The sequence below is a fragment of the Medicago sativa genome, chromosome 7 (genome assembly GCF_051527215.1).
Source record: "Medicago sativa cultivar Bolivia chromosome 7, Bolivia_mono, whole genome shotgun sequence".
Taxonomy (NCBI): domain Eukaryota; kingdom Viridiplantae; phylum Streptophyta; class Magnoliopsida; order Fabales; family Fabaceae; genus Medicago; species Medicago sativa.
In genome coordinates, this window is record NC_140755.1 from 58,024,927 (window position 1) to 58,052,924 (window position 27,998).

The 27,998-nt window shown below is 40.1% G+C and overlaps 1 protein-coding gene and 1 pseudogene across 1 annotated transcript; both read left to right on the forward strand.

Moving 5' to 3' along the window:
• LOC146907120 (uncharacterized) overlaps window positions 1–27,998 on the forward strand; it is a 46,647-nt pseudogene that overhangs the window by 3,390 nt on the left and 15,259 nt on the right.
• LOC146907121 (disease resistance protein RPP2A-like) lies at window positions 436–27,974 on the forward strand. Its single transcript, XM_085724881.1, has 9 exons — window positions 436–851; window positions 19,003–19,781; window positions 19,814–20,121; window positions 20,371–20,825; window positions 22,579–23,686; window positions 24,052–24,330; window positions 25,323–26,099; window positions 26,512–26,961; window positions 27,550–27,974. The coding sequence occupies exons 1-9, from the start codon at window positions 436–438 to the stop codon at window positions 27,862–27,864; spliced, it is 4,887 nt and encodes a 1,628-aa protein (XP_085581007.1). The 3' UTR covers window positions 27,865–27,974.

A 27,998-nucleotide genomic window follows, 5' to 3' on the forward strand; every position in this document is an offset into this window, starting at 1 on the left:
TAAACCAAGTTTTTATTGGGAAAAAAGGGCACATGTTAGCATTTGCCTTTTATTAATTAAAGATATGCATGTGCATGAATGAATGATTGACTACTAACAATTATTTTGAAAGGGCGAAGAACGTGTTTTTCAGAGGACATTGACTTATAGAAATTAGAGACCATAACTCTTGTTGTCCCAAATAAAATGGATCTTTCCACCCTTTTCAGTTTACCTCTTCTTCAATCTGCATTCTACATACTCATTGCTCCATAACTGAGTTGACTTTCACACTTCATACCAACCCATGTCTTCCTCAAAGACGAGTGTGTTTGGATTCACGGCCAAAACACCTTTTCCACTTCCCAATGCAATTTCTAACGTGATTTAAAGAAGCTTTAAAAGGTAGCTTCTGCTGAAACGTGGTTTTTTGCCAAATCCACCGCTTGCACAAACATGCTAGATGTGTTTTTAACATACCATGACAAAGACATCGGAAAATCTTTTGCATCAGATCTCTATTCATCTTTAACACATGCTGGATTTCTTGTTTACATCAACAATAACAATCTTACAGCTGGAGATCACACAAATTCCATAGCACTGCAAGCAATCCAAGAATCTAGAATCTCCGTCATAATTTTCTCAAGTAATTTTGATGCTTCAACATGGTTTCTTGAAGAAATGGAGAAGATGCTGGAGTCTGGTAGAACCATAGGGCTTGTGGTTGTTCCTGTGTTCTATGATGTACTTCTCTTCCATTTACGCCAACATAAAGGAGTGTTTGCTTACTTGAAAGACAAGTCAATGCGTTATAGAGCTGCGTTCTTTGAAGTTGCCAGCATGTCAGGATTTTGCATCAGAAGTTCCAGGTAATGAATTATTACTTCTCCGGTTCTAAATATAAGAGAAAATATAGTCAATTTTAATTTCGTGTAGAGAGAAGACCCGTAGATGCTCTTGTAGGAAGAGTAGATCAAATGGAGGAGAGTCAGGTTAAAAGAGGTAGAGGAAGACCTAGGAAAACTATTAGAGAAACCATTAGAAAGGATTTAGAGGTCAATGAGTCGGATCTAAATATGGTTTATGATAGAACACTATGACGTTATTTGATCTATGTAGCCGACCCCACTTAGTGGGATAAGGCTTGGTTGTTGTTGATCTTACATCAAATTTTGTTAACCAAATTTTCTCTTATGAGCATAATTAGTATAATCTATCAGCTCGTGTGTTTTGAAAACTATTAGAGAAACCATATTAGAAAGGATTTAGAGGTCAATGAGTCGGATTTAAATATGGTTTATGATAGAACATTATGGCGTTATTTGATCCATGTAGCCGACCCTACTTAGTGGGATAAGGCTTGATTGTTGTTGTTGTTGTTGTTGATCTTACATCAAATTTTGTTAACCAAACTTTCTCTTATGAGCATAATTAGTATGATCTATCAGCTCGTGTGTTTTGATATTTATTAATTGATGTGACAACACATTAAATTCTTCTCGTATATAGGATGATCAACAAGAGTATTGTTTAAGTCTCTAATATGAGCCAATTCCAGTAGGGTTCTCTAAACTTTAGAGGAAGAAACTAGAGATAAAAAGAAGAAAAAATTGATTATATTTTCATTGATTTTGATCATGATGCAGTACAATCCTACATACACGCAATAAGATTACACATTAACTACTCAGTAACCAACTAATATAATGTATCTAAAAGACCCCTTCTAAAATAAACTACCTTAGTCATTTTGTTGTCATTATGTATCCTATCGTTAACCATCCATTTGAGATCAACAGTGCCTCTATTGTTGATCAAATTGGGTACAAGTTACAAATATTTGAAGCCCTCCCACACCCAAATGTGAATTAGAGGTGATTGAGGAGTGAAGACTAATCTCCAAGAGAAACATATCACAATCTAATGAACACGCTGTGAGACCGTCTATTGTTTTTTAAAGAATTTGTCGGGTGGTTTTAGTGGTGGAATCACAAAATCGACATCATTGTGAAAACCTTTGTGTTGCGAATTCGATGAAAAACTCACACCAATAACAACTTGATGTGTGGAGCAAGGGATAATTAAGCAACCAAAATCAAAGTGTATGGAACAATTAACACAAGCCAAAAGTAGAAAACAACAGTGAGAGAAAAGGAAGAGAGAACACAAAGAATCTGTTTACCCAGTTCGGTCCAAATTGACCTAGTCTGGGGGAGAGAGCAGCCCTCCGTTCCACTATATAATGAGTAACGTTACAAAGAGGTATTGAGTTACAAGAATCAGTCTCCCGCCTAATTCTACCCAAATCCCAGCCTCTTCCCGTAACCAAGAGACTCAATCCTAATAGTGTTTCCCAAGGTGAATCAACCTTCAAACCCTAGTTTGTTGCCAAGAGACAAACGCTATACAAACCCTAGTTTGATTTCTAAACCCTTGTTTCAGCCCCCTCTATCTCTCTCAAAATAGTCTGATACAAGGTCTATATTTATAGTAAAAGTTTCGCTTAAAATTTGGAACAAATCTGCACCCAAAAATATGTTTCTGTTTTTCGCTGCCAGCACACCATCGTGGCACGATGCGACCCCATCGTGCCACGAAAAAACCAGTGCTTCGCCTAAAACCTGAAACCTCCATCGTGCCACGTTGCTTCTCCATCGTGCCACGATTGCTGCAGAATCCTGATTTTAAGTTAACTCTCACAATTCTCCACCTTGACTTCAAATCAGTGATGATGCCAACCATCAACCACCATGCTGCTCTTTCCTTTGCTTCCCACTACACCAAGTAGCTCCACAAGTTTACACCTTAACCTCTTCAACCATAGGAATGCCTTCCGCCCCTTTGAAGATTCTTGTGTCCAAACTACTCAAGGAATTTTAGGTAGTTCCACAAGTACACACCTTAACCTCTTCAGCCATCGGAATGTCTTCCGCCTTCTCGAAGATCCTTGTATCCAAACTACACTAGGAATTTTAGGTAGTTCTACAAGACTACACCATACCTCTTCAATACGAGACATCTCCCGCTTCCTTGAAGATCACCTTGCATCCAATCACCCTTGGACTTTTAGGGTAATTCCACAAGCCGTGCTATACATTCTTCAACCTCCGGAATGCCTTCCGTCTTCATGAAGAAATCCCTTGCTCACCACTAGAGCATAGCACCCAAGGTCCTCCATAGTCGTACTACTCCCGGTGTGTTCAACTCCACCTAAAGCTGAGCTTCCAACCTCTCAACTAGCAAATGAGTACATCCCACTATGTCTTCAACCTTGAACCTCCACCTCAACAGGTAGATCATGAGTATTTTTACCACTGCCTCTCTAGACTAATCATGATTATTCTTACCACCGCCTCTCCAGGCTGATGTTGAGTGTTTAACGTCTCTCCAGACGATCACCGCTCCACTACGCATTAATCCCAAGGTGACCAACATCACCTTCTTCATCCTCCAAACAACACCACACCATCAGAGCACCCGCATCCCCAAGACGCACCTTAATGTTCTCCAAATCACCAATGATTTTGTTGAACTCCACAAGTAGCTCCATGACGACCTTTAACTTTACCATCCTGAATAAGTAAAGTTGTTGCTTTAGGAATTGCCGACGAGTCAAAGACTTTGTCATATACAAGTCTTCGAACTTTGACCACATCGATGCCGCGGTTGTATCCTTTGTTGCTTCTCAAGAAACTTTATTCCTGAGGCACAAGACAATGGCACTCCTGGCCTTGTCCACCATCTCGGTCTTCTCCGCTTGTGACATGGTGACCGGTAACGAACCTTCACCCTTCAAAGCTTTCACACACTTCTGCTGTATTAACACCGCTTCCATCTTTACCTTCCATAACCCAAAATTGTTATCGCCGGTAAACTTCTCAATATCCCACTTTGAACCCATGATACTTGATTATCCTTTGACCTTTGCCCCACGGTGGGCGCCAATTGTTGCGAATTCGATGAAAAACTCACACCAATAACAACTTGATGTGTGGAGCAAGGGATAATTAAGCAACCAAAATCAAAGTGTATGGAACAATTAACACAAGCCAAAAGTAGAAAACAACAGCGAGAGAAAAGGAAGAGAGAACACAAAGAATCTGTTTACCCAGTTCGGTCCAAATTGACCTAGTCTGGGGGAGAGAGCAGCCCTCCGTTCCACTATATATTGAGTAACGTTACAAAGAGGTATTGAGTTACAAGAATCAGTCTCCCGCCTAATTCTACCCAAATCCCAGCCTCTTCCCGTAACCAAGAGACTCAATCCTAATAGTGTTTCCCAAGGTGAATCAACCTTCAAACCCTAGTTTGTTGCCAAGAGACAAACTCTATACAAACCCTAGTTTGATTTCTAAACCCTTGTTTCAGCCCCCTCTATCTCTCTCAAAATAGTCTGATACAAGGTCTATATTTATAGTAAAAGTTTCGCTTAAAATTTGGAACAAATCTGCACCCAAAAATATGTTTCTGTTTTTCGCTGCCAGCACACCATCGTGCCACGATGCGACCCCATCGTGCCACGAAAAAACCAGTGCTTCGCCTAAAACCTGAAACCTCCATCGTGCCACGTTGCTTCTCCATCGTGCCACGATTGCTGCAGAATCCTGATTTTAAGTTAACTCTCACAATTCTCCACCTTGACTTCAAATCAGTGATGATGCCAACCATCAACCACCATGCTTCTCTTTCCCTTGCTTCCCACTACACCAAGTAGCTCCACAAGTTTACACCTTAACCTCTTCAACCAAAGGAATGCCTTCCGCCCCTTTGAAGATTCTTGTGTCCAAACTACTCAAGGAATTTTAGGTAGTTCCACAAGTACACACCTTAACCTCTTCAGCCATCGGAATGTCTTCCGCCTTCTCGAAGATCCTTGTATCCAAACTACACTAGGAATTTTAGGTAGTTCTACAAGACTACACCATACCTCTTCAATACGAGACATCTCCCGCTTCCTTGAAGATCACCTTGCATCCAATCACCCTTGGACTTTTAGGGTAATTCCACAAGCCGTGCTATACATTCTTCAACCTCCGGAATGCCTTCCGTCTTCATGAAGAAATCCCTTGCTCACCACTAGAGCATAGCACCCAAGGTCCTCCATAGTCGTACTACTCCCGGTGTGTTCAACTCCACCTAAAGCTGAGCTTCCAACCTCTCAACTAGCAAATGAGTACATCCCACTATGTCTTCAACCTTGAACCTCCACCTCAACAGGTAGATCATGAGTATTTTTACCACTGCCTCTCTAGACTAATCATGATTATTCTTACCACCGCCTCTCCAGGCTGATGTTGAGTGTTTAACGTCTCTCCAGACGATCACCGCTCCACTACGCATTAATCCCAAGGTGACCAACATCACCTTCTTCATCCTCCAAACAACACCACACCATCAGAGCACCCGCATCCCCAAGACGCACCTTAATGTTCTCCAAATCACCAATGATTTTGTTGAACTCCACAAGTAGCTCCATGACGACCTTTAACTTTACCATCCTGAATAAGTAAAGTTGTTGCTTTAGGAATTGCCGACGAGTCAAAGACTTTGTCATATACAAGTCTTCGAACTTTGACCACATCGATGCCGCGGTTGTATCCTTTGTTGCTTCTCAAGAAACTTTATTCCTGAGGCACAAGACAATGGCACTCCTGGCCTTGTCCACCATCTCGGTCTTCTCCGCTTGTGACATGGTGACCGGTAACGAACCTTCACCCTTCAAAGCTTTCACACACTTCTGCTGTATTAACACCGCTTCCATCTTTACCTTCCATAACCCAAAATTGTTATCGCCGGTAAACTTCTCAATATCCCACTTTGAACCCATGATACTTGATTATCCTTTGACCTTTGCCCCACGGTGGGCGCCAATTGTTGCGAATTCGATGAAAAACTCACACCAATAACAACTTGATGTGTGGAGCAAGGGATAATTAAGCAACCAAAATCAAAGTGTATGGAACAATTAACACAAGCCAAAAGTAGAAAACAACAGCGAGAGAAAAGGAAGAGAGAACACAAAGAATCTGTTTACCCAGTTCGGTCCAAATTGACCTAGTCTGGGGGAGAGAGCAGCCCTCCGTTCCACTATATATTGAGTAACGTTACAAAGAGGTATTGAGTTACAAGAATCAGTCTCCCGCCTAATTCTACCCAAATCCCAGCCTCTTCCCGTAACCAAGAGACTCAATCCTAATAGTGTTTCCCAAGGTGAATCAACCTTCAAACCCTAGTTTGTTGCCAAGAGACAAACTCTATACAAACCCTAGTTTGATTTCTAAACCCTTGTTTCAGCCCCCTCTATCTCTCTCAAAATAGTCTGATACAAGGTCTATATTTATAGTAAAAGTTTCGCTTAAAATTTGGAACAAATCTGCACCCAAAAATATGTTTCTGTTTTTCGCTGCCAGCACACCATCGTGCCACGATGCGACCCCATCGTGCCACGAAAAAACCAGTGCTTCGCCTAAAACCTGAAACCTCCATCGTGCCACGTTGCTTCTCCATCGTGCCACGATTGCTGCAGAATCCTGATTTTAAGTTAACTCTCACAATTCTCCACCTTGACTTCAAATCAGTGATGATGCCAACCATCAACCACCATGCTTCTCTTTCCCTTGCTTCCCACTACACCAAGTAGCTCCACAAGTTTACACCTTAACCTCTTCAACCAAAGGAATGCCTTCCGCCCCTTTGAAGATTCTTGTGTCCAAACTACTCAAGGAATTTTAGGTAGTTCCACAAGTACACACCTTAACCTCTTCAGCCATCGGAATGTCTTCCGCCTTCTCGAAGATCCTTGTATCCAAACTACACTAGGAATTTTAGGTAGTTCTACAAGACTACACCATACCTCTTCAATACGAGACATCTCCCGCTTCCTTGAAGATCACCTTGCATCCAATCACCCTTGGACTTTTAGGGTAATTCCACAAGCCGTGCTATACATTCTTCAACCTCCGGAATGCCTTCCGTCTTCATGAAGAAATCCCTTGCTCACCACTAGAGCATAGCACCCAAGGTCCTCCATAGTCGTACTACTCCCGGTGTGTTCAACTCCACCTAAAGCTGAGCTTCCAACCTCTCAACTAGCAAATGAGTACATCCCACTATGTCTTCAACCTTGAACCTCCACCTCAACAGGTAGATCATGAGTATTTTTACCACTGCCTCTCTAGACTAATCATGATTATTCTTACCACCGCCTCTCCAGGCTGATGTTGAGTGTTTAACGTCTCTCCAGACGATCACCGCTCCACTACGCATTAATCCCAAGGTGACCAACATCACCTTCTTCATCCTCCAAACAACACCACACCATCAGAGCACCCGCATCCCCAAGACGCACCTTAATGTTCTCCAAATCACCAATGATTTTGTTGAACTCCACAAGTAGCTCCATGACGGCCTTTAACTTTACCATCCTGAATAAGTAAAGTTGTTGCTTTAGGAATTGCCGACGAGTCAAAGACTTTGTCATATACAAGTCTTCGAACTTTGACCACATCGATGCCGCGGTTGTATCCTTTGTTGCTTCTCAAGAAACTTTATTCCTGAGGCACAAGACAATGGCACTCCTGGCCTTGTCCACCATCTCGGTCTTCTCCGCTTGTGACATGGTGACCGGTAACGAACCTTCACCCTTCAAAGCTTTCTCACACTTCTGCTGTATTAACACCGCTTCCATCTTTACCTTCCATAACCCAAAATTGTTATCGCCGGTAAACTTCTCAATATCCCACTTTGAACCCATGATACTTGATTATCCTTTGACCTTTGCCCCACGGTGGGCGCCAATTGTTGCGAATTCGATGAAAAACTCACACCAAAAACAACTTGATGTGTGGAGCAAGGGATAATTAAGCAACCAAAATCAAAGTGTATGGAACAATTAACACAAGCCAAAAGTAGAAAACAACAGCGAGAGAAAAGGAAGAGAGAACACAAAGAATCTGTTTACCCAGTTTGGTCCAAATTGACCTAGTCTGGGGGAGAGAGCAGCCCTTCGTTCCACTATATATTGAGTAACGTTACAAAGAGGTATTGAGTTACAAGAATCAGTCTCCCGCCTAATTCTACCCAAATCCCAGCCTCTTCCCGTAACCAAGAGACTCAATCCTAATAGTGTTTCCCAAGGTGAATCAACCTTCAAACCCTAGTTTGTTGCCAAGAGACAAACTCTATACAAACCCTAGTTTGATTTCTAAACCCTTATTTCAGCCCCCTCTATCTCTCTCAAAATAGTCTGATACAAGGTCTATATTTATAGTAAAAGTTTCGCTTAAAATTTGGAACAAATCTGCACCCAAAAATATGTTTCTGTTTTTCGCTGCCAGCACACCATCGTGCCACGATGCGACCCCATCGTGCCACGAAAAAACCAGTGCTTCGCCTAAAACCTGAAACCTCCATCGTGCCACGTTGCTTCTCCATCGTGCCACGATTGCTGCAGAATCCTGATTTTAAGTTAACTCTCACAATTCTCCACCTTGACTTCAAATCAGTGATGATGCCAACCATCAACCACCATGCTGCTCTTTCCCTTGCTTCCCACTACACCAAGTAGCTCCACAAGTTTACACCTTAACCTCTTCAACCATAGGAATGCCTTCCGCCCCTTTGAAGATTCTTATGTCCAAACTACTCAAGGAATTTTAGGTAGTTCCACAAGTACACACCTTAACCTCTTCAGCCATCGGAATGTCTTCCGCCTTCTCGAAGATCCTTGTATCCAAACTACACTAGGAATTTTAGGTAGTTCTACAAGACTACACCATACCTCTTCAATACGAGACATCTCCCGCTTCCTTGAAGATCACCTTGCATCCAATCACCCTTGGACTTTTAGGGTAATTCCACAAGCCGTGCTATACATTCTTCAACCTCCGGAATGCCTTCCGTCTTCATGAAGAAATCCCTTGCTCACCACTAGAGCATAGCACCCAAGGTCCTCCATAGTCGTACTACTCCCGGTGTGTTCAACTCCACCTAAAGCTGAGCTTCCAACCTCTCAACTAGCAAATGAGTACATCCCACTATGTCTTCAACCTTGAACCTCCACCTCAACAGGTAGATCATGAGTATTTTTACCACTGCCTCTCTAGACTAATCATGATTATTCTTACCACCGCCTCTCCAGGCTGATGTTGAGTGTTTAACGTCTCTCCAGACGATCACCGCTCCACTACGCATTAATCCCAAGGTGACCAACATCACCTTCTTCATCCTCCAAACAACACCACACCATCAGAGCACCCGCATCCCCAAGACGCACCTTAATGTTCTCCAAATCACCAATGATTTTGTTGAACTCCACAAGTAGCTCCATGACGGCCTTTAACTTTACCATCCTGAATAAGTAAAGTTGTTGCTTTAGGAATTGCCGACGAGTCAAAGACTTTGTCATATACAAGTCTTCGAACTTTGACCACATCGATGCCGCGGTTGTATCCTTTGTTGCTTCTCAAGAAACTTTATTCCTGAGGCACAAGACAATGGCACTCCTGGCCTTGTCCACCATCTCGGTCTTCTCCGCTTGTGACATGGTGACCGGTAACGAACCTTCACCCTTCAAAGCTTTCTCACACTTCTGCTGTATTAACACCGCTTCCATCTTTACCTTCCATAACCCAAAATTGTTATCGCCGGTAAACTTCTCAATATCCCACTTTGAACCCATGATACTTGATTATCCTTTGACCTTTGCCCCACGGTGGGCGCCAATTGTTGCGAATTCGATGAAAAACTCACACCAATAACAACTTGATGTGTGGAGCAAGGGATAATTAAGCAACCAAAATCAAAGTGTATGGAACAATTAACACAAGCCAAAAGTAGAAAACAACAGCGAGAGAAAAGGAAGAGAGAACACAAAGAATCTGTTTACCCAGTTTGGTCCAAATTGACCTAGTCTGGGGGAGAGAGCAGCCCTTCGTTCCACTATATATTGAGTAACGTTACAAAGAGGTATTGAGTTACAAGAATCAGTCTCCCGCCTAATTCTACCCAAATCCCAGCCTCTTCCCGTAACCAAGAGACTCAATCCTAATAGTGTTTCCCAAGGTGAATCAACCTTCAAACCCTAGTTTGTTGCCAAGAGACAAACTCTATACAAACCCTAGTTTGATTTCTAAACCCTTGTTTCAGCCCCCTCTATCTCTCTCAAAATAGTCTGATACAAGGTCTATATTTATAGTAAAAGTTTCGCTTAAAATTTGGAACAAATCTGCACCCAAAAATATGTTTCTGTTTTTCGCTGCCAGCACACCATCGTGCCACGATGCGACCCCATCGTGCCACGAAAAAACCAGTGCTTCGCCTAAAACCTGAAACCTCCATCGTGCCACGTTGCTTCTCCATCGTGCCACGATTGCTGCAGAATCCTGATTTTAAGTTAACTCTCACAATTCTCCACCTTGACTTCAAATCAGTGATGATGCCAACCATCAACCACCATGCTGCTCTTTCCCTTGCTTCCCACTACACCAAGTAGCTCCACAAGTTTACACCTTAACCTCTTCAACCATAGGAATGCCTTCCGCCCCTTTGAAGATTCTTGTGTCCAAACTACTCAAGGAATTTTAGGTAGTTCCACAAGTACACACCTTAACCTCTTCAGCCATCGGAATGTCTTCCGCCTTCTCGAAGATCCTTGTATCCAAACTACACTAGGAATTTTAGGTAGTTCTACAAGACTACACCATACCTCTTCAATACGAGACATCTCCCGCTTCCTTGAAGATCACCTTGCATCCAATCACCCTTGGACTTTTAGGGTAATTCCACAAGCCGTGCTATACATTCTTCAACCTCCGGAATGCCTTCCGTCTTCATGAAGAAATCCCTTGCTCACCACTAGAGCATAGCACCCAAGGTCCTCCATAGTCGTACTACTCCCGGTGTGTTCAACTCCACCTAAAGCTGAGCTTCCAACCTCTCAACTAGCAAATGAGTACATCCCACTATGTCTTCAACCTTGAACCTCCACCTCAACAGGTAGATCATGAGTATTTTTACCACTGCCTCTCTAGACTAATCATGATTATTCTTACCACCGCCTCTCCAGGCTGATGTTGAGTGTTTAACGTCTCTCCAGACGATCACCGCTCCACTACGCATTAATCCCAAGGTGACCAACATCACCTTCTTCATCCTCCAAACAACACCACACCATCAGAGCACCCGCATCCCCAAGACGCACCTTAATGTTCTCCAAATCACCAATGATTTTGTTGAACTCCACAAGTAGCTCCATGACGGCCTTTAACTTTACCATCCTGAATAAGTAAAGTTGTTGCTTAAGGAATTGCCGACGAGTCAAAGACTTTGTCATATACAAGTCTTCGAACTTTGACCACATCGATGCCGAGGTTGTATCCTTTGTTGCTTCTCAAGAAACTTTATTCCTGAGGCACAAGACAATGGCACTCCTGGCCTTGTCCACCATCTCGGTCTTCTCCGCTTGTGACATGGTGACCGGTAACGAACCTTCACCCTTCAAAGCTTTCTCACACTTCTGCTGTATTAACACCGCTTCCATCTTTACCTTCCATAACCCAAAATTGTTATCGCCGGTAAACTTCTCAATATCCCACTTTGAACCCATGATACTTGATTATCCTTTGACCTTTGCCCCACGGTGGGCGCCAATTGTTGCGAATTCGATGAAAAACTCACACCAATAACAACTTGATGTGTGGAGCAAGGGATAATTAAGCAACCAAAATCAAAGTGTATGGAACAATTAACACAAGCCAAAAGTAGAAAACAACAGCGAGAGAAAAGGAAGAGAGAACACAAAGAATCTGTTTACCCAGTTTGGTCCAAATTGACCTAGTCTGGGGGAGAGAGCAGCCCTTCGTTCCACTATATATTGAGTAACGTTACAAAGAGGTATTGAGTTACAAGAATCAGTCTCCCGCCTAATTCTACCCAAATCCCAGCCTCTTCCCGTAACCAAGAGACTCAATCCTAATAGTGTTTCCCAAGGTGAATCAACCTTCAAACCCTAGTTTGTTGCCAAGAGACAAACTCTATACAAACCCTAGTTTGATTTCTAAACCCTTGTTTCAGCCCCCTCTATCTCTCTCAAAATAGTCTGATACAAGGTCTATATTTATAGTAAAAGTTTCGCTTAAAATTTGGAACAAATCTGCACCCAAAAATATGTTTCTGTTTTTCGCTGCCAGCACACCATCGTGCCACGATGCGACCCCATCGTGCCACGAAAAAACCAGTGCTTCGCCTAAAACCTGAAACCTCCATCGTGCCACGTTGCTTCTCCATCGTGCCACGATTGCTGCAGAATCCTGATTTTAAGTTAACTCTCACAATTCTCCACCTTGACTTCAAATCAGTGATGATGCCAACCATCAACCACCATGCTGCTCTTTCCCTTGCTTCCCACTACACCAAGTAGCTCCACAAGTTTACACCTTAACCTCTTCAACCATAGGAATGCCTTCCGCCCCTTTGAAGATTCTTGTGTCCAAACTACTCAAGGAATTTTAGGTAGTTCCACAAGTACACACCTTAACCTCTTCAGCCATCGGAATGTCTTCCGCCTTCTCGAAGATCCTTGTATCCAAACTACACTAGGAATTTTAGGTAGTTCTACAAGACTACACCATACCTCTTCAATACGAGACATCTCCCGCTTCCTTGAAGATCACCTTGCATCCAATCACCCTTGGACTTTTAGGGTAATTCCACAAGCCGTGCTATACATTCTTCAACCTCCGGAATGCCTTCCGTCTTCATGAAGAAATCCCTTGCTCACCACTAGAGCATAGCACCCATGGTCCTCCATAGTCGTACTACTCCCGGTGTGTTCAACTCCACCTAAAGCTGAGCTTCCAACCTCTCAACTAGCAAATGAGTACATCCCACTATGTCTTCAACCTTGAACCTCCACCTCAACAGGTAGATCATGAGTATTTTTACCACTGCCTCTCTAGACTAATCATGATTATTCTTACCACCGCCTCTCCAGGCTGATGTTGAGTGTTTAACGTCTCTCCAGACGATCACCGCTCCACTACGCATTAATCCCAAGGTGACCAACATCACCTTCTTCAACCTCCAAACAACACCACACCATCAGAGCACCCGCATCCCCAAGACGCACCTTAATGTTCTCCAAATCACCAATGATTTTGTTGAACTCCACAAGTAGCTCCATGACGGCCTTTAACTTTACCATCCTGAATAAGTAAAGTTGTTGCTTTAGGAATTGCCGACGAGTCAAAGACTTTGTCATATACAAGTCTTCGAACTTTGACCACATCGATGCCGCGGTTGTATCCTTTGTTGCTTCTCAAGAAACTTTATTCTTGAGGCACAAGACAATGGCACTCCTGGCCTTGTCCACCATCTCGGTCTTCTCCGCTTGTGACATGGTGACCGGTAACGAACCTTCACCCTTCAAAGCTTTCTCACACTTCTGCTGTATTAACTCCGCTTCCATCTTTACCTTCCATAACCCAAAATTGTTATCGCCGGTAAACTTCTCAATATCCCACTTTGAACCCATGATACTTGATTATCCTTTGACCTTTGCCCCACGGTGGGCGCCAATTGTTGCGAATTCGATGAAAAACTCACACCAATAACAACTTGATGTGTGGAGCAAGGGATAATTAAGCAACCAAAATCAAAGTGTATGGAACAATTAACACAAGCCAAAAGTAGAAAACAACAGCGAGAGAAAAGGAAGAGAGAACACAAAGAATCTGTTTACCCAGTTCGGTCCAAATTGACCTAGTCTGGGGGAGAGAGCAGCCCTCCGTTCCACTATATATTGAGTAACGTTACAAAGAGGTATTGAGTTACAAGAATCAGTCTCCCGCCTAATTCTACCCAAATCCCAGCCTCTTCCCGTAACCAAGAGACTCAATCCTAATAGTGTTTCCCAAGGTGAATCAACCTTCAAACCCTAGTTTGTTGCCAAGAGAAAAACTCTATACAAACCCTAGTTTGATTTCTAAACCCTTGTTTCAGCCCCCTCTATCTCTCTCAAAATAGTCTGATACAAGGTCTATATTTATAGTAAAAGTTTCGCTTAAAATTTGGAACAAATCTGCACCCAAAAATATGTTTCTGTTTTTCGCTGCCAGCACACCATCGTGCCACGATGCGACCCCATCGTGCCACGAAAAAACCAGTGCTTCGCCTAAAACCTGAAACCTCCATCGTGCCACGTTGCTTCTCCATCGTGCCACGATTGCTGCAGAATCCTGATTTTAAGTTAACTCTCACAATTCTCCACCTTGACTTCAAATCAGTGATGATGCCAACCATCAACCACCATGCTGCTCTTTCCCTTGTTTCCCCCTACACCAAGTAGCTCCACAAGTTTACACCTTAACCTCTTCAACCATAGGAATGCCTTCCGCCCCTTTGAAGATCCTTGTGTCCAAACTACTCAAGGAATTTTAGGTAGTTCCACAAGTACACACCTTAACCTCTTCAGCCATCGGAATGTCTTCCGCCTTCTCGAAGATCCTTGTATCCAAACTACACTAGGAATTTTAGGTAGTTCTACAAGACTACACCATACCTCTTCAATACGAGACATCTCCCGCTTCCTTGAAGATCACCTTGCATCCAATCACCCTTGGACTTTTAGGGTAATTCCACAAGCCGTGCTATACATTCTTCAACCTCCGGAATGCCTTCCGTCTTCATGAAGAAATCCCTTGCTCACCACTAGAGCATAGCACCCAAGGTCCTCCATAGTCGTACTACTCCCGGTGTGTTCAACTCCACCTAAAGCTGAGCTTCCAACCTCTCAACTAGCAAATGAGTACATCCCACTATGTCTTCAACCTTGAACCTCCACCTCAACAGGTAGATCATGAGTATTTTTACCACTGCCTCTCTAGACTGATCATGAGTATTCTTACCACCGCCTCTCCAGGCTGATGTTGAGTGTTTAACGTCTCTTCAGACGATCACCGCTCCACTAGGCATCAATTCCAAGGTGACCAACATCACCTTCTTCATCCTCCAAACAACACCACACCATCAGAGCACCCGCATCCCCAAGACGCACCTTAATGTTCTCCAAATCACCAATGATTTTGTTGAACTCCACAAGTAGCTCCATGACGGCCTTTAACTTTACCATCCTGAATAAGTAAAGTTGTTGCTTTAGGAATTGCCGACGAGTCAAAGACTTTGTCATATACAAGTCTTCGAACTTTGACCACATCGATGCCGCGGTTGTATCCTTTGTTGCTTCTCAAGAAACTTTATTCCTAGGGCACAAGACAACGGCACTCCTGGCCTTGTCCACCATCTCGGTCTTCTCCGCTTGTGACATGGTGACCGGTAACGAACCTTCACCCTTCAAAGCTTTCTCACACTTCTGCTGTATTAACACCGCTTCCATCTTTACCTTCCATAACCCAAAATCGTTATCGCCGGTAAACTTCTCAATATCCCACTTTGAACCCATGATACTTGATTATCCTTTGACCTTTGCCCCACGGTGGGCGCCAATTGTTGCGAATTCAATGAAAAACTCACACCAATAACAACTTGATGTGTGGAGCAAGGGATAATTAAGCAACCAAAATCAAAGTGTATGGAACAATTAACACAAGCCAAAAGTAGAAAACAACAGCGAGAGAAAAGGAAGAGAGAACACAAAGAATCTGTTTACCCAGTTCGGTCCAAATTGACCTAGTCTGGGGGAGAGAGCAGCCCTCCGTTCCACTATATAATGAGTAACGTTACAAAGAGGTATTGAGTTACAAGAATCAGTCTCCCGCCTAATTCTACCCAAATCCCAGCCTCTTCCCGTAACCAAGAGACTCAATCCTAATAGTGTTTCCCAAGGTGAATCAACCTTCAAACCCTAGTTTGTTGCCAAGAGACAAACGCTATACAAACCCTAGTTTGATTTCTAAACCCTTGTTTCAGCCCCCTCTATCTCTCTCAAAATAGTCTGATACAAGGTCTATATTTATAGTAAAAGTTTCGCTTAAAATTTGGAACAAATCTGCACCCAAAAATATGTTTCTGTTTTTCGCTGCCAGCACACCATCGTGGCACGATGCGACCCCATCGTGCCACGAAAAAACCAGTGCTTCGCCTAAAACCTGAAACCTCCATCGTGCCACGTTGCTTCTCCATCGTGCCACGATTGCTGCAGAATCCTGATTTTAAGTTAACTCTCACAATTCTCCACCTTGACTTCAAATCAGTGATGATGCCAACCATCAACCACCATGCTGCTCTTTCCTTTGCTTCCCACTACACCAAGTAGCTCCACAAGTTTACACCTTAACCTCTTCAACCATAGGAATGCCTTCCGCCCCTTTGAAGATCCTTGTGTCCAAACTACTCAAGGAATTTTAGGTAGTTCCACAAGTACACACCTTAACCTCTTCAGCCATCGGAATGTCTTCCGCCTTCTCGAAGATCCTTGTATCCAAACTACACTAGGAATTTTAGGTAGTTCTACAAGACTACACCATACCTCTTCAATACGAGACATCTCCCGCTTCCTTGAAGATCACCTTGCATCCAATCACCCTTGGACTTTTAGGGTAATTCCACAAGCCGTGCTATACATTCTTCAACCTCCGGAATGCCTTCCGTCTTCATGAAGAAATCCCTTGCTCACCACTAGAGCATAGCACCCAAGGTCCTCCATAGTCGTACTACTCCCGGTGTGTTCAACTCCACCTAAAGCTGAGCTTCCAACCTCTCAACTAGCAAATGAGTACATCCCACTATGTCTTCAACCTTGAACCTCCACCTCAACAGGTAGATCATGAGTATTTTTACCACTGCCTCTCTAGACTGATCATGAGTATTCTTACCACCGCCTCTCCAGGCTGATGTTGAGTGTTTAACGTCTCTTCAGACGATCACCGCTCCACTAGGCATCAATTCCAAGGTGACCAACATCACCTTCTTCATCCTCCAAACAACACCACACCATCAGAGCACCCGCATCCCCAAGACGCACCTTAATGTTCTCCAAATCACCAATGATTTTGTTGAACTCCACAAGTAGCTCCATGACGGCCTTTAACTTTACCATCCTGAATAAGTAAAGTTGTTGCTTTAGGAATTGCCGACGAGTCAAAGACTTTGTCATATACAAGTCTTCGAACTTTGACCACATCGATGCCGCGGTTGTATCCTTTGTTGCTTCTCAAGAAACTTTATTCCTAGGGCACAAGACAACGGCACTCCTGGCCTTGTCCACCATCTCGGTCTTCTCCGCTTGTGACATGGTGACCGGTAACGAACCTTCACCCTTCAAAGCTTTCTCACACTTCTGCTGTATTAACACCGCTTCCATCTTTACCTTCCATAACCCAAAATCGTTATCGCCGGTAAACTTCTCAATATCCCACTTTGAACCCATGATACTTGATTATCCTTTGACCTTTGCCCCACGGTGGGCGCCAATTGTTGCGAATTCAATGAAAAACTCACACCAATAACAACTTGATGTGTGGAGCAAGGGATAATTAAGCAACCAAAATCAAAGTGTATGGAACAATTAACACAAGCCAAAAGTAGAAAACAACAGCGAGAGAAAAGGAAGAGAGAACACAAAGAATCTGTTTACCCAGTTCGGTCCAAATTGACCTAGTCTGGGGGAGAGAGCAGCCCTCCGTTCCACTATATAATGAGTAACGTTACAAAGAGGTATTGAGTTACAAGAATCAGTCTCCCGCCTAATTCTACCCAAATCCCAGCCTCTTCCCGTAACCAAGAGACTCAATCCTAATAGTGTTTCCCAAGGTGAATCAACCTTCAAACCCTAGTTTGTTGCCAAGAGACAAACTCTATACAAACCCTAGTTTGATTTCTAAACCCTTGTTTCAGCCCCCTCTATCTCTCTCAAAATAGTCTGATACAAGGTCTATATTTATAGTAAAAGTTTCGCTTAAAATTTGGAACAAATCTGCACCCAAAAATATGTTTCTGTTTTTCGCTGCCAGCACACCATCGTGCCACGATGCGACCCCATCGTGCCACGAAAAAACCAGTGCTTCGCCTAAAACCTGAAACCTCCATCGTGCCACGTTGCTTCTCCATCGTGCCACGATTGCTGCAGAATCCTGATTTTAAGTTAACTCTCACACTTTGCCATTGAAATGAGGCTAGAACATGGGTGGTGTTAAGGATATATAATCTGTATTTTTGACACGGTGTTGATATGACTCGCAAGAAGGCGAGTGAGCCTGCTTCTGCATCAGAATGGGCGGAGGTTCCAGAACTTTTTGGTCGCCAACAATGGCAGAGAGAGAATCAATAACAAAGTTGTCAGGGGTGAAAATCTCTTTGGCAGACTTCAACAATTCACCAACTTCTTCTATTTCCTTGTCAAATATCGGCAAAATTTGTCGCCATTCTGGTTTGATCCGCCGTAAAAGTTTCCTGGTAAATGTATCCCAACTCGATTCTAGGTGAGGATGAGACCACCATATATACCATTTGAGAGCATGAGCTCTCTTGGCCATCGCAGCCATCATCATCCTCTCTGCCTTTGATTTGCCTCTCCCTCTGAAATATTTTCCTGCGCAGAGGATCCGCCAATATATATCTTCGTTAGTACCAAAAAAAATTGAAGTCCTCATGTTCAACCTTGAATTGGCGGGAATGAGAACGACAAAGCACCAAATGATACGATCTAATTCGAGTAGAGTCAGACTCTAGAAATTATAGGAAGACACTAGAGATAAAAGAAGGGGAAATTAATTATATTTTCAATGATTTTTATTGTGAGGCAATACAATCCTTATATATACTAGTGCATACACATAATAAGATAACTACAAAAATCACACGATAACTATTTAGTAACTTCCTCTCGAAAAACTACTTAGTAACTAACCAATATAATGTACCTAAAAGACTCCTTAAATAAACTACCTGAGTTATTATTTTATTATCATTTTGGATCCTATCATACTCTTTTACTCTCTATAATATACAAGAGATGTAATACTACAAAATTTACAGTTCTGCTTATCTTGATTTTATATTTTATAGGAGCGAAATTAAAGATATCAATAACATAGTGCAAGGTTTGACTCGTTTAATAGAAGGCAAACAGTTGTTACTCATTGCTGAACATCCAGTGGGAGTAGACGCTCGGGTGAAGGATGTGATTCAACTATTGAACACCGAACAACCTGAAAAAACCATGATTGTAGGGATATGGGGCATGAATGGGGTAGGTAAAACAACAATTGCAAAAGCCACTTATAATCAAATGGGTTTCAGTTTTGAGGGCAAGAGCTTCCTCCTAAATGTCAATGAATTTTGGAAGCGGAGTGACGGTGGGCTAGTTTCTTTGCAGCGGCAACTTATTTCAGACGTCTACAAAACAACAAAGATACAAATAGATACAGTTGAATCAGGAAAAATGATATTACGGGAAAGACTTTGCAATAAGAAGATATTTCTTGTACTTGACAATGTGAGTAAATTGGAACAGTTGAATGCTTTGTGTGGTAGTCGTGAATGGTTTGGTCGTGGAAGTATAATAATTATCACAACAAGCCATAAACATATACTTCATAGCCTTCAAGTTGATCATATTTATAGAATGAAATATATGGGCACTACTGAATCTCAGGAGCTTTTTAGCTGGCATGCATTTAAAATTCCGAGTCCTATAGAAAGTTACGCTGACCTTTGTATAGATATTGTTGAGTACTCTGGGGGATTGCCGCTAGCTCTTGAAGTTATAGGATCTTTTTTGTTTGATAAATCTGTAGCGGTGTGGAAGTTTGTACTAGAGAAACTCAAAATCATTCCCCATCATGGTAATGAGAAAAAAACATTCACACCGCTACAGATGTGATAATGAGAAACTCAAAATCATCTTTAGATGGTAATGAGAAAAAAACATTCCTTGATGTAGCTACTTCATTTATTGGGATGGACAAAGATGATGCAATTCAGATATTAAATTACTTTAGGCATTTCCCGAAAAATGGAATAACAGTCCTTGAAGAGAAAAGCCTTGTAACTATAGATAGCAAGAACAGGATCGGAATGCATTCTTTGATACGAGAAATGGGAAGAGAAATCATAAGGCAACAGTCAATGATGGGTATGGCTGAGGCTGAGGCTGAGGTTGAGGCCAAGGCCGAGGTCAGTGAGGTATGCCCACTATGATATGCGCTCTACTCGATTTATCATTAATGTACATGTTTTGTTTATAAATTAAATATGCCAAAGGAAGTAAGTTGAGTGAACATTAATGAGTTAGTTTTTAACATTTGGTTTCATAATTTATGACAAGAATAAGTATCAAAGTTCAGGTCTCTACTCATAGTTGATGTCAATCGCATAAAAAGTTTATAGTTATCATATATATTTTAAGCTCTGGTAATTTGGTTTTTATTTCAGATAAAGATGTACGATGTGTTCTTGAGTTTCAGAGGGGAAGACAGTCATGTGAAATTCATTTCACATCTCAATTCCTCTCTTCGAAATGCTGGGATTTATGTTTTCAAAGACGACGATGGGATTGAACGAGGAGATCGGATCTCAGTCTCACTCTTGCAAGCAATCGGACAGTCTAGAATTTCTATTGTTGTTTTGTCTAGAAATTTCGCAAATTCAAAATGGTGTATGCTGGAGTTGGAAAGAATTGTGGATATCGGCAGAACCAAGGGTATGGTGGTTGTACCAGTGTTCTATGAGGTAGATCCCTCAGAAGTACGTCATCAAACAGGAATGTTTGGAGAAGCTTTTGAATATCTTATATCAACAATATCAGTGGATGAAAACACAAAGAGGAATTGGAAAACAGCACTCCATGAAGTTGGTGGCAGAGCAGGGATTGTCATCATAAATTCCAGGTAATTTAATAACTAATTAATTAATTTATATTTTTGACTATTGTTAGATCATGGTGCTTTGGCTTTCTGCCCTTTTAATTATTGCTTCTGTGTATAATATTTTTACCAATAGATGTTCCTAATTCATTTTTATTTTTTTTAGTCTAATTATACAGCAAGATTAAATTATCATAAATAAAATAATATTTTGAAATTGTATCGTAAAAGTATATTTTTAATCAACTCCATTATATGATATATACTACTACCTCTGATACATTTAGTAGGAAGGAATAAACCTTGTCCTGGTGCATTTTTTATGTAACGAAGAACTCGGTGTCCAGCTTGAGAATGAGACGCAGGAGAGCAGACATAGATTGACTTAAGTAAGCAATCAAATGCTGTTTAATTGAAGAGCTTGTAGTTCGGTGTCTATGGCCTAGCCAATGATCATATTTAGAAGCTTGTGCATAAGTGCTAGGTTAAAAATAGTTATCAGTGGATAGGATAAGAAATTTGATGATAAGAGAGGGCAGATTGAATTGGATAAGGTGTGGTTTTGGATTTGAGTATATTGTTGCAAACATATACATTTAAACGAATAGGAGGATGATGAGGACTGGTAGATTTTCTGATAAAAGGTAAGGGTATAGAACTGTGATGAGGTGTAGTGTAGTCTGAAGATGCAGAACGAATGGGTGTATCAGTAGGTTGGGAATTATGATAAGTGTTTGTAGGTGGATCTGGTGGATCAAAAAGATAAAAAACGGATAAGGTGTTATCTGGAGGCGTGTTGTTAGTATTTGTGATGGGGTTGGCAACTTCAATATATGGAAAAGAATCCTCATAAACATAAGAATATATCCCTCAGTTCCTTGCTTGAATCCCGAGAAGATGCATCTTCTTGCTTTTCCATTGTCTGCCTTGCTGCAAAACATTATTAGAAGGGTGTCCTAATCTATGATTACAAAAAGAATCAAGAATGATTCCCCTAAAAGCTAATATGTCAGCGGGAACTTGATCCAAGGTATACAAGCTATGTTTGACTTTAGCATGTCCAATGGTCTTCAGGGAAATTTGATGCTCATGAATAACACAGGAGTTGTGATCAAAGATTATTTTTTAATGTAAAGAATTAGTAGGTTTAAAAGGCTGAAACCAAATTAAAATGAAAATGTGGTATGTAAAGGACGTCATGAAGAACAAAAGTTGTAGAAAGCATAATTGTGCCAGTATAACAAACAATAATGCATGTGCCATGCGGGAGTTTAATAGTTATGGAAAGAATGAAAAAAGGTTTAAAGAATGAATTACATGATCAGTTCCTCTAGTGTCTAAGATCCAATCAATAGAGAGGAATGAATTACCTTGGCTGTGTGATTGAGATTATGACTGATTGAGGCACTGATGTGATTTACTTGTCCAGTACCTTTGAGATGTGAAGCGTTTTCTTCATCTTGATAGAGCAAAGCCAGGAGTTTTTGATACATATCAGGAGTAATAGTAACTCCTGAAGCGTTGGTGGTAGAATTGTTCTTATTAGATATGGAAGAATCAGAAAGATGATCAGAAACCTCAGCATCTAAGTTGTTGATGGAAGAGATTTTGTCACGTAACTTGAATCCGAGAGGATAACCATAACTGTTAAAAATTTGTTTCATGCTCTCAGAAAAGTGTTTCATTTACTTTTATCATGATATATTTCAAAAAGAAAAAGTGCAATGTTTATATAATTGTTTGTTTGTGCACTTACTCTTGGGCTCATATTCTATAGGAATGAAAGCGAGGATATCAAGAAAATAGTTGAACTCGTTACTCATTTGCTAGACAAGACAGATTTGTTTGTTGCCGACCATCCAGTGGGAGTAGAGTCACGTGTACAAGATGTTATTCAACTACTGAACAGTCAAAAATCAAAAGATCCTCTACTACTAGGGATATGGGGCATGGGAGGGATGGGAAAAACAACCATTGCTAAAGCCGTTTATAATAAAATTCGTCATGATTTTGAGGCAAAGAGCTTCCTATTCAATGTCAGAGAAGTTTGGAAACTAGATAATGACAAAGTCTCTTTACAGCAACAACTTCTTTCTGACATTTACAAAACTACACAGATAAACATTAACACAGTTGAATCAGGAAAAAAAATATTAGAGGAAAGACTTTGTAAAAAAAGGATATTTCTTGTTATTGATGATGTGACTAAATTGGATCAACTGAATGCTTTGTGTGGAAATCGAAAATGGTTTGGTGAAGGAAGTAGAATAATCATCACAACAAGAGACGGCGATTTACTTAATAAGCTTGAAGTTGACTATGTATACAGAATGAATGAAATGGATGACAGTGAATCTTTGGAGCTTTTTAATTGGCATGCATTCAAGGAACCAATTCCTAGCGAAGGTTTTACCGACCTTTCGAGGGATGTTGTTAAGTACTCTGGAGGACTTCCACTAGCTCTTCAAGTCATTGGTTCTTTTTTGTTTACCAGGAGAAGGGAAGCAGAGTGGAAGAGTGTACTGGACAAACTCAAACTGATTCCCAATAATGAAGTGTTAGAGAAGCTTAAAATAAGTTTTGATGGTTTAAGTGATGATGATGTGAAAGATATATTCCTTGATATTGCTTTTTTCTTTATTGGTATGGACCGGGAAGACGTAACTAAGATATTAAAAGACTGTGGTCATTTTCCGGAAATTGGAATAAGTGTCCTCGTACAGCAAAGCCTTGTAACTGTTGATAGGAAAAACAATATTGGAATGCATGATTTACTACGTGACATGGGAAGAGAGATCGTCCACAAGAAATCTAAAGAGGTGGGCAAGGAGCCTAGTAGATTATTGCGTTACGAGGATGTGCATGAGTTGTCAAAACATATTACTGTAAGACTTTCATGTATGATTTTATTTTTTACATTGCTCGTGTTGTGTTTTGATTATGTGCACCGTATCAGACACCTTAATCTATCATGCAAGAATTATATGAATGGTATTATATTATATCTCTAACAAAATTATCTGATCTCTAATATAGATGGATGAAAAGTGAATATTGGTAAATCTGTTATTTATTAGTTGTTACCATTCATTTGTTTGCTTATTTTTCTCATTAATAAAACTTGATTCATTGTGAATCATTTTATGCTACTTCTTTCCTTGTAACAGGACATGAACTTCAAATACTAAAAGATTTTTAACCACCACTTACCTAAGTTGTTTATTATTTTACATTTCATTTATTTTTTCAGAGTACTTTAGATGTTAAGGGACTGACTATAAAGACGTCAAGAATGGACTCAACAACTTATTTGGAAACCAAAGCATTTGAGAAGATGGACAAGCTTAGATTGCTTCAACTTTCTGGTGTACAACTTGATGGGGATTACAAATATTTTTCAAGAGATATTAGGTGGCTTAGTTGGCATGGTTTCCCTTTAAAATTCATACCTGCAGACTTTCATCAACAAAGTCTAGTTGCTGTCGACTTAAAATATTCCAATCTGGAACGAGTGTGGAGGAAGTCTCAGGTATAAATTCAATTTGTTTTGTTTTTGTGATCTATTTAATTAACTTAATGTCAGTACTAATCTTCCATTTGGAAACAATGAGCTCGAATTTTGTGTCTCGTAGTGCCTATTTTGTGTTACTTAAGAATAGCAAAGTTATATATACATATAAAACAATGTATCCAAAAGAAAGGGGGAAAAAGCAAAGTTACTTAAGAATAGGAAAAACTTGTTTTTGAAGTAATCTAAGTCCAAGGCAAAGCCTTTACTAGATGTAGTAAACATAAGAGCATTAGGTTTGGTTACACTCTATATCATTTCAGTGGTAACTCTTCACAGTAACAGCAACAAATATATTTGGCCAGGTTACAGTCAGATAATTCATTGTCCGTATTAGTCTCTGATATATACTTGAATATGAGAAAAAATCTCGCTGTTTAAGAATCGTAACATTTGAATCCCATGAAATCATCTGCTGATAATAGTTCAGCATTCCATTTTCTTGATGAGTACAAAGTGGTACACTTACATTATTGTATAGAGGCACACATCCTTTGAGAGATAGCGATATCAGACTTTAGCTAAGAATCTCAATTATAAGAAACTATCTTAATTGACCCAACTATTTTGTTTCAAAATGGTGAAGTAGGTGTTTTATATTGCTGAATTTGAATATCCTAACTTGCTATTATGACAATATCACCTACATAATCCATAAGGCAGACAGAAACTAGATGAAAACTATTAAATTACCGAGTAATCCACATCATTCCAAATTTATTTAAGATAAAGTGGAATAGCTTAAGTCAATCCTACAATGACTTCTAAGAGAAGAAACCAATCCTAACTTCTCCTGGGCACACACACATACAATTAATTCTTCAAGAAAATATTCTTTATCTCTAATTGATGTAAATGCATTCTATATATATATGGCATCCATTCAATATATGTATATATTTTTTAGTATATTTCTTCTCTAATATATGTCTTCGAATTTTCTTTTCCTGCAGTTGCTGGTGAAGTTAAAAATTCTTAATCTTAGTCATTCTCACAACTTGAGACATACCCCAGACTTTTCAAAGTTGCCAAATCTTGAAAAGTTAATACTTAAGGATTGTCCAAGTCTGTCTTCGGTTTCTTCTAATATAGGGCATCTCAAAAAAATTCTGTTGATAAACTTGAAAGATTGTACAGGTCTTCGTGAACTTCCAAGAAGCATTTATAAGTTAGACTCGGTTAAAACTCTCATTCTGTCTGGATGCACAAAAGTTGAAAAGTTGGAAGAGGATATAGAACAAATGAAATCTTTAACCACCTTGGTTGCGGATAACACTGCTATCACAAAAGTGCCCTTTGCAGTAGTAAGATCAAAAAGCATTGCATATATTTCTCTCTGTGGCTATGAAGGATTTGCACGTAGAGTGTTTCCTTCTATTATTCAGTCTTGGTTGTCTCCAACAAATAATATTCTATCTCTAGTTCAAACATTTGCTGGAACTTCATGTCTTGATTTCACAGATGAACAAAATAATACTTTCTATTGTCTATCGTCCATTTTTGAAGACTTTCAAAATCTTCAACGTATTTGGTTGAAATGCGATTCAGAAGCTCAATTAAATCAAACTGTGGCAAGTATCTGTGAGGGATTCTCAAATATCGGGACTTCGACATCAAATTGTCACAGTCAAGTTTGTATTTCAAGCTCAAAAAGTTCCTTGACATCCCTTTTGATTCAAATGGGAATGAGCTGTGATGTCACCAACATTCTTACAGAAAATATTTTGCAGGTTCTCTCTTTCTCCTTCCCTTACACGTCCAAACACAACCCTCTCTATGTTTGTTTGTTTATATAAAAATCAAGTAGTCTGATAAAGTATTATATAGTTTTTGATTTGAATGGAATATTGTAAACTTGAAACACCTTATAAGCACTTTCAAAATGGATGGTTGGATTGTTTAGTTTTGCATTCTACAAAATATTATTCTGTTGTGCAATATAAAAGTTTGACTCAAGAGTCAATTAGCTGGGTCATATTGTTGTGCTATTTAACCATGCAGTGGTTAATGTTATTGTGCTATTAAGTTTTAAATATTTTTTTTAGGGGAATTTTTATATATTTTGTAAAGTTTATCTTGACCTTGTTTATAGATTACATAATGGTTAAATAATATTTTTCTTCACATATGTGGATTGTACAGAAAATTCCTCCCATTGGATCTGGTTTACTCCCTGGTGACAACTCTCCCAATTGGCTAACCTTCAATAGCAACGGTTCTTCTGTAACTTTCAAAGTACCTCAAGTAGATGGTCGTAATTTGAAGACAATCATGTGCATTGTATATTCTTCTTCCGCACACAATACAACAACAGAAGGTTTTAAAGTTGTGTTGGTAATAAATTGCACAAAGAACACCATTCAGGTCTACAAGAGAGATGGATTATTAGCCTCCTCTGGTGAAGAGGAGTGGCAGAGGGTAATATCAAATATAGAACCTGGAAACATAATTAAGGTGGTTGTTGGTTTTACAAATGAATTCATTGTGAAGAAGACAACAGTTTATCTTGTATACGATGAACCAATCAACGGAAAGACAAATCACTGCCATGAGACAGATGTGAATGGCATTGTTTTTAGTGGTGATGAAAATGTAAGTAATAGTACTCTAAATTTATATACACTCTCCCTATGTTGATTTGCTTTTAAATTTATTTTGGGGTTCATTTTGTTCTATTAACAAAAAAAAAAGTATCATTATCAGTCCCCTAACTTAAATAAGTTAGTGCAAGTCGGTCATTTCCTTCCAAATGACACAAGCGACGTTAATTTTTGCTGACATATCATATGATATGTCAGCTATTATTAAACCTTCTTCCCAATTGAATTGTTTCCCCTATTTAACCAAATTAGGGTTTCCACAAAAAGTTTATGGTTTCTACAACGCTAATAAAAAATGTCCAACATGCGAGCTTCATTTTCATCATGCCTTCCGAGATCTTTGAACAATGATGGAGATCATAGCTGAAATGATGTTTCACATGAATCTTAGAGCTTAGAACCAGTTGGACACCAAAGTGTTGGTATGGGGATTTCACTGTGGTTCGAAGGGTCATGACAAATGTCAATTTTGGAAAACGATTCTAAGGATGTTCACACTTTAGCATAAACCGATTATTCTTTTATTTTCCTATAAAGTCTTTGTTTATTTATCTACAATAGTGTTTATGTTTATACGCAGTTAGGATGCAACTATTTTGATTGGCATTATGAAGAAGTTGCAGATGAAAAGGATTTGTTTATCATGAAGCAAACAAAGAGATTGGAGGTTCTAACACGAGTAAGTGATGAACAAGGCCAACAATTGCTTGAAGAAAGGAAAAAAGCACTTGAACAAAATGAAATAATAGATGAACAAAATCAGAGAATTGATCATCAAAAACAGAAGATTGTTGCACTTGAGAGTGGGCTCAATACTACAATGAAATGGATGAAAATTTGGAGGAATTGTAGTTTGGTTTTATTAATGGTGTTAATGTATAAAATGATGGTGTAATCTCTAGTTTATGATGGAGTAATCTCTGGTTTTTTTTAAGCATGTAATCACTGATTTTTATTTGAAATCTGTGAACATTGGGGGTTTGAAATACACATTCATATTCTTAACGTGTGACTAAATGCAAGGCTCAA

Coding starts and splice junctions, on each gene's coding strand:
- LOC146907121 (XM_085724881.1), top strand. CDS start 436: ATGCTAGATGTGTTTTTAACATACCATGACAAAGACATCGGAAAATCT. Junction 852..19,002: donor TTTTGCATCAGAAGTTCCAG/GTAATGAATTAT, acceptor TATATTTTATAG/GAGCGAAATTAAAGATATCA. Junction 26,100..26,511: donor TTACAGAAAATATTTTGCAG/GTTCTCTCTTTC, acceptor TGGATTGTACAG/AAAATTCCTCCCATTGGATC.